The sequence below is a fragment of the Leptodactylus fuscus genome, chromosome 3 (assembly GCF_031893055.1).
Source record: "Leptodactylus fuscus isolate aLepFus1 chromosome 3, aLepFus1.hap2, whole genome shotgun sequence".
In the NCBI taxonomy this organism is placed as follows: domain Eukaryota; kingdom Metazoa; phylum Chordata; class Amphibia; order Anura; family Leptodactylidae; genus Leptodactylus; species Leptodactylus fuscus.
Genome location: NC_134267.1, coordinates 188712272 through 188729893, shown reverse-complemented (window position 1 = coordinate 188729893; position 17622 = coordinate 188712272). Strand labels below are relative to the sequence as shown.

The window sequence follows — 17622 nt, the reverse complement described above, 5'->3', positions numbered from 1 at the left end:
AAGTATTTAGTCAGTCACCAATAGTGCAAGTTCCACCACTTAAAAAGATGAGAGGCGTCTGTAATTTACATCATAGGTAGACCTCAACTATGAGAGACAAAATGAGAAAACAAATCCAGAAAATCACATTGTCTGATTTTGTAAGAATTTTTTTTCAAATTATGGTGGAAAATAAGTATTTGGTCACCTACAAACAATCAAGATTTCTGGCTCTCACAGACCTGTAACTTCTTCTTTAAGAGTCTCCTCTTTCCTCCACTCATTACCTGTAGTAATGGCACCTGTTTAAACTTGTTATCAGTATAAAAAGACACCTGTGCACACCCTCAAACAGTCAGACTCCAAACTCCACTATGGTGAAGACCAAAGAGCTGTCAAAGGACACCAGAAACAAAATTGTAGCCCTGCACCAGGCTGGGAAGACTGAAAGTGCAACAGGCAACCAGCTTGGATTGAAGAAATCAACTGTGCGAGCAATAATTAGAAAATGGAAGACATACAAGACCACTGATAATCTCCCTCGATCTGGGGCTCCACGCAAAATCTCACCTTGTGGGGTCAAAATGATCACAAGAACGGTGAGCAAAAATCCCAGAACCACGCGGGGGGACCTAGTGAATGAACTGCAGAGAGCTGGGACCAATGTAACAAAGCCTACCATCAGTAACACACTACGCCACCAGGGACTCAGATCCTGCAGTGCCAGACGTGTCCCACTGCTTAAGCCAGTACATGTCCGGGCCCGTCTGAAGTTTGCTAGAGAGCATTTGGATGATCCAGAAGAGTATTGGGAGAATGTCCTATGGTCTGATGAAACCAAACTGGAACTGTTTGGTAGAAACACAACTTTTCGTGTTTGGAGGAAAAAGAATACTGAGTTGCATCCATCAAACACCATACCTACTGTAAAGCATGGGGGTGGAAACATCATGCTTTGGGGCTGTTTCTCTGCAAAGGGGCCAGGACGACTGATCCGGGTACATGAAAGAATGAATGGGGCCATGTATCGTGAGATTTTGAGTGCAAACCTCCTTCCATCAGCAAGGACATTGAAGATGAAACGTGGCTGGGTCTTTCAACATGACAATGATCCAAAGCACACCGCCAGGGCATCGAAGGAGTGGCTTTGTAAGAAGCATTTCAAGGTCCTGGAGTGGCTTAGCCAGTCTCCAGATCTCAACCCTATAGAAAACCTTTGGAGGGAGTTGAATGTCCGTGTTGCCAAGCGACAGCCCCAAAACATCACTGCTCTAGAGGAGATCTGCATGGAGGAATGGGCCAACATACCAACAACAGTGTGTGCCAACCTTGTGAAGACTTACAGAAAACGTTTGACCTCTGTCATTGCCAACAAAGGATAAATAACAAAGTATTGAGATGAAATTTTGTTACTGACCAAATACTTATTTTCCACCATAATTTGAAAAAAAATTCTTACAAAATCAGACAGTGTGATTTTCTGGATTTGTTTTCTCATTCAGTCTCTCATAGTTGAGGTCTACCTATGATGTAAATTACAGACGCCTCTCATCTTTTTAAGTGGTGGAACTTGCACTATTGGTGACTGACTAAATACTTTTTTGCCCCACTATATATATATATATATATATATATATATATATATATATATATATATTATTTTTCCTGCGCGGCGATATTGCAGGAGCCGGCCTGCAACTTCACAGGTACGGGGCCGGTGGGGACCGGCCCTGGGGGAGAAGGGGCCACCGATACTGACCCGGCATCCGCTGTACTAGAGAGGCGGATGCCGGCGAGGGATAGACGCTGGCACAGGTGCCGGGCCTGAGACATCGCTGCGCTCCACTGTCCTGCATGAAGCCAGCAGCGGGGGGACGGAGGAGCGGAATAGCATCGCCCCTGCCGCTGCTGGCTTCATGCAGGACAGGGGAGCGCAGCGATGTCTCAGGCCCCGGCATCTATCCCTTGCCGGCATCCGTCTCTCTAGTACAGCGGGTGCCAGGCGCCACATTCGGACTATAAGACGCACCCTTCTTTTCCCCCCAGATTTTGGGGAAAAAAAGTGCGTCTTATAGTCCGAAAAATACGGTAATTAAAATTAATTTAAATTTGGGAAAATACTGAAAAAATATACAATTAATTATTAAATATACAGCAACATTGGTCATGGCACGTCTCACTCCACCAATGATCATCGTCATGTTACCATGTCAATCTGCAATGTCACGAGTAATGTAAATGAATAGGTTTACATCAATCCCATGGTTGCCACAACACTTCGCTGCCAAATATGTCCTTTGTTGGACTGTAGAGAATAAGGAATAGATAAGAGTTACCTACGTCATTGCTGCTATAACAACTATTGTATACTGAATAAACTGTTACATTATTGCAGTGGATAATATGTATAACCGTAATGCTATAGCTCACAATGTTATTGCTACATTTACCGAAAACTACAGTATATCCATCATAGTCACCGCGACCCTTTCCCATGAAGTTAATTAAATTTCTATTTACATAGCTTCTAATTGAAAAGCCAGACAAGTTCACAGAGGCTGACGGCTCACTAAGAAGAATATGGGACCGTTAGTCACAGGTGACACCACGTGACAGTTTTAGGAACTGCAACCTATGAATGAAAATGTGATGCAATGACATGGAGATACAAGCATAGAAGAAGGCAGCTCCTATATTCCTGCATGCTGTACTCACTTTGTAGGCTCAGTGCAATGCCCTCGCTTTATTTCTTAATGATAATGTGAGCTTACTTAACTTTTGCTACTTCTTCATAGCTCTGTTTTCTAATATTGTTATAATGTGGATTGATATGATTAAACTGTAGGCATTCCTGATCCACTTCTGGAAAGTAGTTGAGTATGGGAAATCAGGTTCTGTGTTAAAGGGGTTGTCAAGTATTTGAAACAAATGAAGGGGCGGCCGTGGGGGAGGATAAAAAAGGCATGCTCACATGTCTCTGGAGCTCCATTGTCTGCTCCTGGTTCCCTTCCACCCCATGTCAGGGCTTATACTGCTGGAAGCCATGACCACATGACCACTGAGACCAATCAGTGGCTTCAGCGGTCACCAGTAAGGAACTGGTAACAGATATTGCCACTCCTTCTCCAGCAACTTTTGAGGCCACTAATTGGTCTAAGATGTCACATATGCCTCATGGCTTCCAGCAGTGTGAGCCCTGACACGCGACGGAATGGGAATGGGATAAAACAATGAGATGATTATGCCTTTTGTTTTTCTTTCTTGCTTAAAATGATTTATTATTATAATTTTTTGTTGTTAAAGTTGAGTTCTGTAGAAGAATTGGACAGATATGGCAAACTTACCTCACCGGGTATCTGATCAAGGAGGTCCTAGGCATCACAGTTTCACAGTTTTTGAAGGACCACTAACCCAGCTCCCTTCCTGGCACTTGTAACTGGCTAATTACACGGATCAAATGTAGAAGAGCATGACATAACTCTTGGTGGGTAGGTCGTATAGGTATGATATGCCCAGCAAGTGATAGAAAAAGACATACCAAATATACTTCCTATCATACTTTCTTCCTATCCTATCATTTGGGTTGATTATTAACATTGTAGTTCCAGATACTTGACGTCTCTGACTTGTTGAGGTTCCCCGATCATATTTCTGCAAACAAATGGTTATGAAACTTGAATTATGACCTATATGTCTTTGATGTTACGTTTTTACTTTTTTCTAAACACAGTTTTAGCTTTGCGTATTTCCAGACCTAAGCAGCAGCAGTGATGTCTGGCCTACAAGCCATAAGCAAAGATTTGTCAATAGGTTGGCTGCTCACACTGAATTAACACCCTTCCTTTATTAATGACCTAATGACCTGTGGAATGGGATCAAAATGACCATACACATTAGAAACTCAGACTTACAACAGACAAATACACAATGAACAACATGACATAACCACTACAATGAATGAAAACCATAAGTACACAATGAACACAATTCACAGTATAATTCATCACACAGATACTGTGAAGATTTGCTGTACTATGTATATTATCTGCTGCTGTATAGAAGGAAAGCATGGAGTGAAGCCTGGTGTCACGTGTGTTCATTCTTCCCCAGTGGAGAAATTCAGGTGACCTGCAGGGGGCAGTGTTTGGATAGTGCTCCAAGAGGGCTGAACAGTGAAGTGGCACTTCAGCAATGGTAGAAGTGTGGTGTTGGCTGTGTTGAGCGACATCTGTACAGTAAAATCTCTATGTACTTTTTCCATGTGTAAAGGAGATAAAAATAATTGCACACTTTTCTTGTTCTGAACTTTCATGTCCTCTTTAAGCAGCACGGCCGGCTTTCTCCATATGTGCCTCGCTGCTGGCACCAATATCTCCCCACTGTCAGAAGGCCGGACCTAGTGTGAGAAACACCCCCTTCCCTCCAACTGTACTCTAACATGGCCTTGTACTGTCACAGGGGGTGTTCCTTACAGTTTTGTGTCATTGCTGGGTGTCCACAGACACAACAAAAATCTTGTAGAAATGATATTAATGCATATGGACACAGAATGCGGTCTCATAAAAGATCCTGTAGGTATAGTGTGTGGGTGCCCTAATACGTTTGTCCATAGCAGTATTAGTTTGGATCAGTCTAAAGAAAATATTAATGGGATACCATCTGTATATAAAACTGACAGGTGTCATATAGTTGTATGCTTTGACTGAAAAAACGACATATGACACTAGACGTTGTTTTATGCCCAGTGTCATATGGACTTCACAATTTTCATGTTCAATGTACGCCTGTTCATCAGATTGCTATCGGCATGAGGTTAGGCATCGCAACCTTCAAATAAAAGGTCAACAAACGGTAAAACCTAAATATTACACGACTCTAAGTGCCAGATACATTTATATATCCCGGTGGACTTCAGTTACTCAGCATGGATGTGTTAACAGAGACTTTAGAGGTGATGGTGTATTTGTGACATCCATGCTGTCAGAGAAAACCTCTCGAAAACCATTTAATTCAGCTTCAGGGTCAGTTAATGGAATCACACCAATAAACCATCCTTACTAAGCTGGTGGCTTTGTGTGTCCTAGACAGCCTTACAATATATTATGCTTTGTGTGGTATCTTCTACCCAGATAACTCATGCTTCCAAAACGTTGATCAAATAACAATGTTGTATAATGCTGTCACCATCTCAAACTGCAAGAATGGCACACTGGCAACTGACTACTCTTATTCTATACATATGGCCACTGCATAGTACCACTACTCTTATTCTATACATATGGCCACTGCATAGTACCACTAATCTAATTCTATTTATATATGGCCACTGCATAGTACCACTACTCTAATTCTATTTATATATAGCCACTGCATAGTACCACTACTCTTATTCTATATATATGGCCACTGCATAGTACCACTACTCTTATTCTATATATATGGCCACTGCATAGTACCACTACTCTTATTCTATATATATTGTCACTGCATAGTACCACTACCCTTATTCTATATATATGGCCACTGCATAGTACCACTACCCTTATTCTATATATATGGCCACTGCATAGTACCACTACTCTTATTCTATATATATGGCCACTGCATAGTACCACTACCCTTATTCTATATATATGGCCACTGCATAGTACCACTACTCTTATTCTATACATATGGCCACTGCATAGTACCACTACCCTTATTCTATATATATGGCCACTGCATAGTACCACTACTCTAATTCTATTTATATATAGCCACTGCATAGTACCACTACTCTTATTCTATATATATGGCCACTGCATAGTACCACTAATCTAATTCTATTTATATATGGCCACTGCATAGTACCACTACCCTTATTCTATATATATATGGCCACTGCATAGTACCACTACTCTTATTCTATATATATGGCCACTGCATAGTACCACTACCCTTATTCTATATATATATGGCCACTGCATAGTACCACTACTCTTATTCTATATATATGGCCACTGCATAGTACCACTACCCTTATTCTATATATATGGCCACTGCATAGTACCACTACTCTTATTCTATACATATGGCCACTGCATAGTACCACTAATCTAATTCTATTTATATATGGCCACTGCATAGTACCACTACTCTAATTCTATTTATATATAGCCACTGCATAGTACCACTACTCTTATTCTATATATATGGCCACTGCATAGTACCACTACTCTTATTCTATATATATGGCCACTGCATAGTACCACTACCCTTATTCTATACATATGGCCACTGCATAGTACCACTACTCTTATTCTATATATATGGCTACTGCATAGTACCACTACTCTTATTCTGTATGTATGGCCACTGCATAGTACCACTACTTTTATTCTATATATATGGCCACTGCATAGTACCACTACTCTTATTCTATATATATGGCTACTGCATAGTACCACTACTCTTATTCTATATATATGGCCACTGCATAGTACCACTACTCTTATTCTATATATATGGCTACTGCATAGTACCACTACTCTTATTCTATATATATGGCTACTGCATAGTACCACTACTCTTATTCTATATATATGGCCACTGCATAGTAACACTACTCTTATTCTATATATATATGGCCACTGCATAGTACCACTACTCTTATTCTATATGTATGGCCACTGCATAGTACCACTACTCTTATTCTATATATATATATGGCCACTGCATAGTACCACTACTCTTATTCTATATATATGGCTACTGCATAGTACCACTACTCTTATTCTATATATATGGCCACTGCATAGTAACACTACTCTTATCCTATTAATATTATAAATGTGAAAGTTTGTGAGTTTATGGGTTTGTGGGTTTGTGTGTTTGGATGTTTGCATGTTCGGATGTTTGTTCCTCAATCACGGAAAAACCGCTCCACCGATTTGGCTGAAATTTTCCACAAACATAGTCCCTACACTCGATTGCGCAATAGGCTACTTTTCGTCACAATAGCGCACATACGTTTTTCCCAGGACCCTTTGGATGTTCGGATGTTTGGCGGTCAATCACGCAAAAACCGCTCCACCGATTTGGCTGAAATTTTCCACAAACATAGTCCCTACACTCGATTGCGCAATAGGCTACTTTTCGTCACAATAGCGCACATACGTTTTTCCGAGGATCCTTTGGATGTTCGGATGTTTGGCGGTCAATCACGCAAAAACCGCTCCACCAATTTGGCTGAAATTTTCCACAAACATAGTCCCTACACTCGATTAAACAATAGGCTACTTTTCGTCATAATAGAGCACATACATTTGTGCCAGGACCCCCACAAAACCCAAACTCACACCACCATCTCTGCAATCTCACACACTTTGGACCATAGCAAGCCACAAAATTCATATTGCCCTCTACAGCCTCGCCCCTAACCCCACACAGTCACATATACATAGACTTTACCACTTTGCCCCTCACCTTAACGATTCTCTACGAGGCGCTCTTTAACGCTCCGGAGCAGCCATGTTTGCCCCCACCACTCTGACAATCCGCGACACCACCCACCCATGTCAATACCCCTAGGCGGTCTAATAAATGCAAAAAAAAAAGTTTAAAAAAAGTAAAAAAAAAAATATAAAAAAATAAATAAAAAGGATTAAAAATTCAAATCACCCCCCTTTCCCTAGAACACATATAAAAGTAGTTAAAAACTGTGAAATACATACATGTTAGGTATCCGCGCGTCCTAAATCGCCCGCTCTACAAAGCTATACAAATATTTTTCCTGTTCGGTAAACGCCGTAGCGGGAAAAATGGTCAAAAGTGCAAAACTGCCATTTTTTCACTGTTTTGATTCTGCTAAAAATTTGAATAAAAAGTGATCAAAGCAATAACATTTCCCAAAAATGGTAGAACTACAAAGTACACCCGTTCCCGCAAAAAAAGACGCCCTATACATCCCCGTACACGCAAGTATAAAAAAGTTACGGCTGTCGGAATATGGCGAGTTTTCAAAAAATAATTTTTTAACACAGTTTTGGATTTTTTTGAAGGGGTCAAAATGTAAATAAAACCATATAAATTTGGTATCCCCGGAATCGTAACGAAACACAGAATACAAGGGACATGTCATTTTGGTTGCACAGTGAACGCCGTAAAACCAAAGCCCGTAAGAAAGTCGCAGAAATGCATTTTTTTCTTCAAATCCACCCCATTTTGAATTTTTTCCCTGCTTCCCAGTACATTATATAGAATAATTAATGGTGGCATCATGAAGAAAAATTTGTCCCAGGAAAAATTAAGACCTCATATGGCTCTGGGAGCGGAGAAATAAAAAAGTTATGGGGTTTAGAAGGAGGGGAGTCAAAAACGAAAATCAAAAAATGCCATCGGCGGGAAAGGGTTAACTTCAAATACTTCTGTCCCAAAGTCACTATGTAAAGTTTCTCACAACACCGTATATATAGCAGCGCAAATACAAAGTAACTTCAACACAAAAGTCTCACGTATTCTCAGAATTACAGCAAAAACAAGATACAAACTTACATTTCATATCCCATCCCTTATACACAGTACGAAAACCTTACCCACACCTGTATATACCCACTGCTACAATCACCGCAGACGAAGTCGCGGGTACCAGCTAGTTCTATATATATGGCCACTGCATAGTAACACTACTCTTATTATATATATATATATATATATATATATATATATATATGGCCACTGCATAGTACCACTACTCTTATTCTATATATATGGCTACTGCATAGTACCACTACTCTTATTCTATATGTATGGCCACTGCATAGTACCACTACTCTTATTCTATATGTATGGCCACTGCATAGTACCACTACTCTTATTCTATATATATATGGCCACTGCATAGTACCACTACTCTTATTCTATATATATGGCCACTGCATAGTACCACTACTCTTATTCTATATATATGGCCACTGCATAGTACCACTACTCTTATTCTATATGTATGGCCACTGCATAGTACCACTACTCTTATTCTATATGTATGGCCACTGCATAGTACCACTACTATGAGGGCCCGTGCACACGGAGTAAATGCGTGCTCATTTTTGCATAATACACGTGTAAAGAATACATGTGTAAAAATCTGACTCCAATTGACTTCAATGACATTTTTTTACATGTGTAAAAAACGTGTGTTTTTTGCAAGTTTTTTGGCGCTTTTTTCACGTGTACAAAATGTCATTGAAGTCAATGGGAGTCAGATTTTTACACATGTATTCTTTACACGTGTATTATGCAAACATGAGTGCACTACTCCATGTGCATGGGCCCTTATAATGCATAAGTGAGTATTATCAGTATATATATATATATATATATATATATATATATATATATATTATGGCTACCCCAACATTGTGACTGACAAAAGACAAAGTGTCTCAAGATCATACCTCACTTTATCAATTAAGCCTAAATTTTCTCCAGTCCCAGGTACACTACACTTCCCTAGAAACCCCATACTGTATTAACTGTTTATTATTTCTTATATCTCTCAGTTTGGCTGTCTGATTGGCTTGTGCCCTGTCATAGGGGCTGCTTTTAAAGCAATATGGGAAAGTCCGTTGGATCCTTGTTCTTTCTCTGCTATCGACATGCTTTACTGTGGTGGCTAACATTTCAGCAATTTGTGCAAACCGAACTGTAAAAAGTTTCCATTGTCTGAAACAAAGGTTTTTGAATTTTTTTTTTACCTAATCTGGTTTGTTACAAACCAGTTTACTTATTACTAGACATAAACTAAGGCAACTAATAGATGGTATAAACTTAAGGGTGATTTTTCATGAGGGTCACTTTTATGCCAGTTTTTGTCTGTTTTCTGCATTATCTGGCACAATTTGTACCAAATTTTCAAAATGGCAGAAATGGCTTAATACATTCCCCCACTAGACTAGACGGTCTAAACATAAACCAGATTTATCTTCCAATTTATCCAATATTCACAAATCAGAAAAGATAACTAGTCTCTAGAATTTCACAATATTGACTGATATAAACTGATTGGACACATTGATACAAAATCCAAAACTTCACTTTTATTGAAAAAGTACATAAAATGTATATATATAAAAAAAAAAAACATTAGCTAGAAGGGCAAAACAATTTTTTTTTTCATTAATACCGCCCGGTTATAACAGTGTATAACAGGCATGTACGGGTTCAGCCTATGTCTGAGAGGTGATAATAGCTCTCATCCTCATCTGGACTCCTTCGACTAAATGTGCATGCCGGTTAGACCTTTGAACTGGCAACCCATATAATATGATGTGCAATCTGTGGCGTAACTAAAGTCTTGTGGTCCCGGTGAAATCTTTTGTCCGGGGCCCCATACCTCATCCCTACAGCGAATTCTTGACAATGATGGTTAAGGGAGTTTAATTGACCTTAGTGTGGTTAGGGTAATCTGTGGTTAGGGTAATCCTTGGTTTATGGGCCATCTGGAAGCTGCAATCTCAATACTGATGGCAGTGCTTATGGGCCTCCTAAGGCTCCTGGGCCCTGGTGTGACTGCACCCTCTTCCCGCCTCATGTTACACCCCTGCATGCAGCTGCCACTGAGTGAAGTAACTACTTACAGATGTACATGACTGACACGGATTCCTTACTATCTGTATAAATCCATATACCATACAGAAAGTGATCAAGGGTACTTTTCCTAGGTATTATTTGTGTATTCTGGATGATCCGGATGTCATCACTATCTTGCTAGGGTGTTTTTGGAGAGACATTTCTTTTAAGATCCGTAAATCTATCAGGAAGGAATGGATTGAATAAAGGACAAACACCGGACATATACAATGGCATGATATTGGCAGAGCAAATGTCTCTCACACCCAGAGGGCAACCTTGCAGATTAACAAGGTCAGCGGACATGATAGATATAGCCAATTAAAAAAATGAAGAATGAAACAAAACCATAAAGTGTTTGTTAGTGAGCACAGCCATTAGTGGCAACGTGTCCAAGATTTCTTATGTCATTGAATGACAAGTCGGTCTTGTCTTTTGACCTCATACAATATAGTGAGACACTCAGCATTATAGTATGTCTCCCATAGGCCACAATTAGATGGAAACTGAACAATATATTTCTGATGAAGGTGATACTGAGATTTGGAGGAACTTACCAACATGGAACTGTGTTCCTGGCTTCAGAGCACTATTTTAGATTAGAATTCTTGTTAAAGGGGGTTATCCACCTTTGTAATATCCAACAGTTGGGACCCCCCCCCCCCATATCAGCTGTTCCAGGACAGAGTAGCTGCTGCCCTGCTCACTTGTTGTACAAAGTGTAAAGGCAGCTTTAGGTAGTGCAGGAGTTTCTCCACTGAAGTCTACGTGATAGCTCTGCAGTATCTAAACCTGTGGCGACATTTTGTAGGTGTGTGAGTAGTGTAGGTCCCAGAATTATTGGTTGCTGCCCTGTCCTGGAACAGCTGATCTTCAGGAGTCACAGCTGTAGGGTCTTTACAGATCCGATATTGATGCCCTTTCCTAAGGATATCACATATTCAAAACCTAAATTTACATACTTGTACTTTGATGGCAATATCTATGGTAGTTAAAGGGAACATGTCACATTAAAGTGGTATCTGATCTGCAGGTGGCATGTTATGCAGGCACAGAGCAGGATGGTATACAGTTTTCTCAGAAAAAAAAAAATCAATGTTATGTGTATTTTGTTCAATTCAATCCTTGCACTTTCTATGCTTATGAGTCCAGCGGGTGGTCCTCATCAGTGACTGACAATCGTATCTTATGATCAGACTCCTACTCGACTCCTAAGATTAGAAAGATCAGGGATTTCAATGAATAAAAGATAGATTCCGATCCTTCAATCTGTGCCACCACTGTGTGAAAATGGGCGGAGTGGGACGGAGAGCAAAGTGGGCCAAAACAGGAACAACAAATGTATTATAATTCATGCCATTTGTTATATGCTGTAAGAGTGGATAACCCAACATTCCCATTACCCTTTATACCGTAATTTTCCATACCTGTTTGATGGCAACCAGAAGTCTTCCATAGCAGTATACAATCAAGAAGAAGGGCAGGGCCAGGCAGAATACAAAAAGGCACACTATGTAGGATGTATTTATGGCATCACGTGAATGCCAATTCACTGAACAAGTAGTTCCCGTTCCTTCTGGACCATAGTTGCTCCACCCAAAAAGTGGAGGCAAAGTCCAGAACAGTGAGTAGAACCAAGAAACAAAGATTCCCAGCCAAGCTTTCCGGTAGTTTGTCACATCTGCTTCTGTGCTTCTAAGCATGGTGCAATAACGCTCATATGACAACACAGCCAGAGATACCAAAGATACTGTCCCTAGAGAAGGAAGAGAGGTAGTGAGTAGTTATTATAGATTAAGAACATGAAATAAGGGAAAAGAGCATTATGGATAAGAAGAATTTTACTTTTAGCCAATTATAAACAAGTACCCCATCTGGGGCAGTCCCTGTGGTATTACCGTATGGGGTCTCACTGCAGATCTTGTCAAAAACATCCCACCACTACCAGTTGGACGCTTTAACTTTGGTCTAAGGATCATGCCCATAGCAATTCCTGGAATCCTGCCAAGGGCAAAATCTGAAAGGAGATTGTATGTCCTCCCCGTGTGTACTCTGGTTTCATCCCACACTTCAAAGTGATACTGACATAGAATTTAGATTGTGAGTCCTATATGGGACAGTGTTGACAATATCTGTAAAGCGTTATGGAAAATGATGGTGCTAAATAAATAAATATGTTTATATGAGCTTGCCCCTGGCACTTTCTGATCCCATAGAGAGGGAACTAAATGTGCGTCCTTTGTATTAGATCTCTTTTTTTTGGGTAGCCTTAATAGTTCATGCCTTACCATTCAACATTTTTGCGGAAACATTGTTCTTTTGGATGTATTTATAAAAGTTTTAACGGGAATTGGTCAACCAAATTACACAAGCAGTGAATGAAACAATGTGACAGTACAATTGTGAAACCACATTGTCCAAGAAAAATATCCACTGTGTGTGTGTGTGTGTGTGTGTGTGTTTGTGTGTATGTGTGTGTATGTGCATGTGCGTATGTGTGTGTGTGTATGTGTGTGTGTGTGTATGTGTGTAAGCATGGGAAATTAAATAAGAAGTAGCAGAAGATTTGACAGGGACTTCTATGTTAGGGATCAATACTGTATAGATTGTTGTACGAGTGACAAGAAAGGTTTTTCTCACGTAAAAGGATATATAGAGCAATGAAAGACAAATGAAAAAAATACATGAATCAATGTCAATTTGATGGAATTGCACAATACATGGAGTCAACAAGTGACAATAGAGATGAGCGAGTACTGTTCGGATCAGCCGATCTGAACAGCACGCTCGCATAGAAATGAATGGACGTAGCTGGCACACGGGGGGTTAAGTGGCCGGCTGCCGTCAAAGCGGAAGTACCAGGTGTATCCATTCATTTCTATGGAGCGTTCTGTTCGGATCGGCTGATCCGAACAGTACTCGCTCATCTCTAGACATGAACAAACGTAATGTCTATGAAACATTAAACGACACTGAACTGTTAAGGGTTAACTCATCTCATGCCCTATAGATTTAAGTTATTCTTAGGATTTCTTAGTATTACTGTTAAAACATATAAACAAACCTATTACAGTCTTAGGTTCTGTTCACGATAGAATAATAGTTATGATTTCTAACCATGGAAGCTGTGATGGATCTGTTTCCCAAATAAATTGTAGACACTGCAGTGATTTATAATGTGATTTGCAATGTTAAGTATCCATAAAGGACACAGACTCTGAATAATGGGCTATTCTTGTCCTACAGTATTTACCAAGTCTCTGACAGAATAGCAAAAAACCCAAATGAGAACAACTGTAAATAATATCTAAACACAATTACATCAACTTTAACAGTAGATGTAAAAGATTCATATACAGACAACCAGACAATATGCTGTAAGGAATGAACCGGAAGTGCTATTTCTATAATCTGGGGTCAGGGGAGGTGCAGGACATAACAAACAGTGTTGCTCACCTGGTCTCAATCTCTACTAGGCACCATCCTAGCATCATGTGGTCCACCAGCATCATGCTTCAGCTTCTTTACCGACCTCTGGCACCCCAAGGTCATCTCTGAGGCCCAATCTCAGGTCTAAACATCATGTTGTTGGTCACCCTGTGTGACCACTGAAACCCAATCATAAGTCCCAGTTAGAGGCCAGAAGGTGATGTCAGATGTCAAGAGGATGCTCAGGATAGGTGAGGAAAATGTGCAATATGCATTAAACCAAAATTTGCCGATTGCAAAAGTATGGGCACCTCAACAGAAAAGTGACATTAATATTTAGTAGATCCTCCTTTTGCAAAGATAACAGTCTCTAGTCGCTTCCTGTAGCTTTTAATCAGATCCTGGATGAAGGTATTTTGGACCATTCCTCTTTACAAAACAATTCAAGTTCAGTTAAGTTTGATGGTCGCCGAGCATGGACAGCCCGCTCTCAAATGATCTGAAAACAAAGATTGTTCAACATAGTTGTTCAGGGGAAGGATACAAAAAGTTGTCTCAGAGATGTAACCTGTCAGTTTCCACTGTGAGGAACATAGTAAGGAAATGGAAGACCACAGGGACAGTTCTTGTTAAGCCCAGAAGTGGCAGGCCAAGAAAAATATCAGAAAGGCAGAGAAGAAGAATGGTGAGAAGAGTCAAGGACAATCCACAGACCACCTCCAAAGAGCTGCAGCATCATCTTGCTGCAGATGGTGTCACTGTGCATCGATCAACAATACAGCACACTTTGCACAAGGAGAAGCTGTATGGGAGAGTGATGAGAAAGAAGCCATTTCTGCAAGCATGCCACAAACAGAGTCGCCTGAGGTATGCAAAAGCACATTTGGACAAGCCAGCTTCATTTTGGAAGAAGGTCCTGTGGACTGATGAAACAAAGATTGAGTTGTTTGGTCATACAAAAAGGCATTATGCATGGTGTCCAAAAAAAACAGCATTCCAAGAAAAACACTTGCTACCCACTGTAAAATTTGGTGGAGGTTCCATCATGCTTTGGGGCTGTGTGGCCAATGCCGGCACCGGGAATCTTGTTAAAGTTGAGGGTCGCATGGATTCCACTCAGTATCAGCAGATTCTTGAGAATAATGTTCAAGAATCAGTGATGAAGTTGAAGTTACGCCGGGGATGGATATTTCAGCAAGACATTGATCCAAAACACCGCTCCAAATCGACTCAGGCATTCATGCAGAGGAACAATTCCAATGTTCTGGAATGGCCATCCCAGTCCCCAGACCTAAATATCATTGAACATCTGTGGGATGATTTGAAGCGGGCTGTCCATGCTCGGCGACCATCAAACTTAACTGAACTTGAATTGTTTTGTAAAGAGGAATGGTCCAAAATACCTTCATCCAGGATCCAGGAACTGATTAAAAGCTACAGGAAGCGACTAGAGGCAAAAGGAGGATCTACTAAATATTAATGTCACTTTTCTGTTGAGGTGCCCATACTTTTGCACTGGTCAAATTTTGGTTTAATGCATATTGCACATTTTCTGTTAGTACAATAAACCTAATTCCAATCCTGAAATATTACTGTGTCCATCAGTTATTAGATATATCAAACTGAAATGGCTGCTGCAAACACCAAAATATTTAGAACTAAAAATGATTAAGATTAATAGGGGTGCCCAAACTTTTTCATAGGACTGTATGTCCCATAGCCTTGGTGGGATATCCAAGTTAATTACAATTTTCCTCTCCTTAGGCTCCAGTAACACTTCCTTGCTTGTTATTGGGAAGCCGCAGCACTTCAGCCCGTAAGACGATTCTTTTACTCCACATGAGGCTGTGTGTATATCAAATGGCTGTTTAATTCAAGCAATCGAAAGAAGTCTAATAGAAATCATTACTTACAGACTTCCTTAGATTGCTTTTGTTAAACAGTCTCTAGCTGTGGTACCGGTCTGAAATTACAGTGACAATGAAAGACTGCAGTATCAGTGCAAATTCTGAGGCTAAATAGGCTGTGTGACCTGTGATGAAAATTAACATTGAAGTTGGATAGCCGCTGCAAATTCAGATTCACTCCTACAGAACACTCAACAGTTCTTTCCCACACCCAGCACCCCCTGTAGACCTGATGGGGTGGTGGGAAGTGTTAAATGGTTCTGACAGTGGGGAAAGACCTGTGAAGAAATTAGTGCTGCTAGTCGGGGAGGGGTGGGAAGCAGTTGCATAATGGTGGGGTCCCATGGCGAACTTTTGACATGAGCTCCCCCCCCCCAATCACATGCAGATTGGGTATTATCTGCATGTGGGAGCTGTGATGTTGGGATGCAGCCTAACCTTAGGGGTACTTGGTTGAATCGTCTTGTGACTAGGGGGTACTTGGTATGAAAAGGTTGAGAAACACTGCCCCAGACCACCTGCTATAATGACATTACACTTCACTGACATCACTAGAATGTGTAATGCCATTTACCACTTTGTTAACCTAGACCACCAGAGATCCTTATGTTAACTCTTTGACTTTCCTAGACACCCAAGGGTTCTGAAAGAAAAACTTTTACTGCCTGATGCTAGGCTCACACTAGTGTTTGGGTTTTTGTTCTTCGGGTACGCTTGGGGACCCAAAAAATGGAAACCCTATCTGCTTAAAAAGTGGTTACCTGCGGACCCTGAAGATTATAATCAGCCCATATTTTAAGCAGAATGGCGATCAGAGAACCCAAACTCTAGGGTGAACCAACCTTTACTCTACCAAGGAGCTTTACATTAACCCCCTCTCTGTCCTAGACCACCAGGTATACTAACATTAACCCTCTAATTGCCACAGACCACCAGGGATTCTGACATAAATCTACATTTCTCTAGATAATCAGGAGTTATGGTATTAATCCCTTCATTGCCCTAGATCACCAATAATATTAACATTAACCCTGTAGCTACAACAAACAACCAAAGATGTCAACCCAACTAACCCCTTTACTGCTATAGACTACATGGGATACAGACATTAACCCTTGACTAGCCTAGATCACCAGTGATGTAGACAATAACCTTCACTGTTCTAGACTGGATGTTGCTTGACACTATTTGCCTGGATTCGATTTAGCCCTCTGTATATGACTCTTTGATAGCTTATTATTGTGGTACTGTATACTAATTTTTTTTTTTATGCAGTTCTGTATTGGCCACATTTCTGGGGAGAGCGCCCACGTCCCTAACTGCCCTGTTCACTAGCTACTGGCTTAGTGAGAACATTGCCAGTGATGTCAATGCCAGATGAAAGTGTGGGCAGGTTTGATGGGTCCCAAGTTGAAATTTTGCACCACGGCCCATGAGTGTTTAGCAAGTTTTTTTTATTCAGTAACCACTCTATTGAGCGCACAATGCCGCCATTCTGGACTCTTTCACACAGAGTTCAGTGTGAATTGCACATGAGTATTGCTGAGTATGACTCATGATGACATGTACTGCTGTGCTGCTACAGCGACTGTAACATGGCTAGGGGGCCATCAGCCAATTATTGTTCACCTCCTCCTGGTTGTTGGAGTCAGTGGGAAATCGATAAATCCTGCTGGAATGTAGAAATGTCAGCAAACAT

General features: G+C 40.6%; 1 protein-coding gene across 2 annotated transcripts in view; it reads right to left on the bottom strand.

Annotated features, from left to right (window-relative positions):
- Window positions 1-17622, bottom strand: part of LOC142198083 (vertebrate ancient opsin-like) — an 88981-nt gene that overhangs the window by 68941 nt on the left and 2418 nt on the right. For both annotated transcript variants that reach the window (XM_075268895.1, XM_075268894.1), the window contains exon 2: window positions 12015-12343. In XM_075268895.1, the coding sequence (XP_075124996.1) occupies window positions 12015-12343 (329 nt within the window). The remainder of the gene's footprint in view (window positions 1-12014; window positions 12344-17622) is intronic.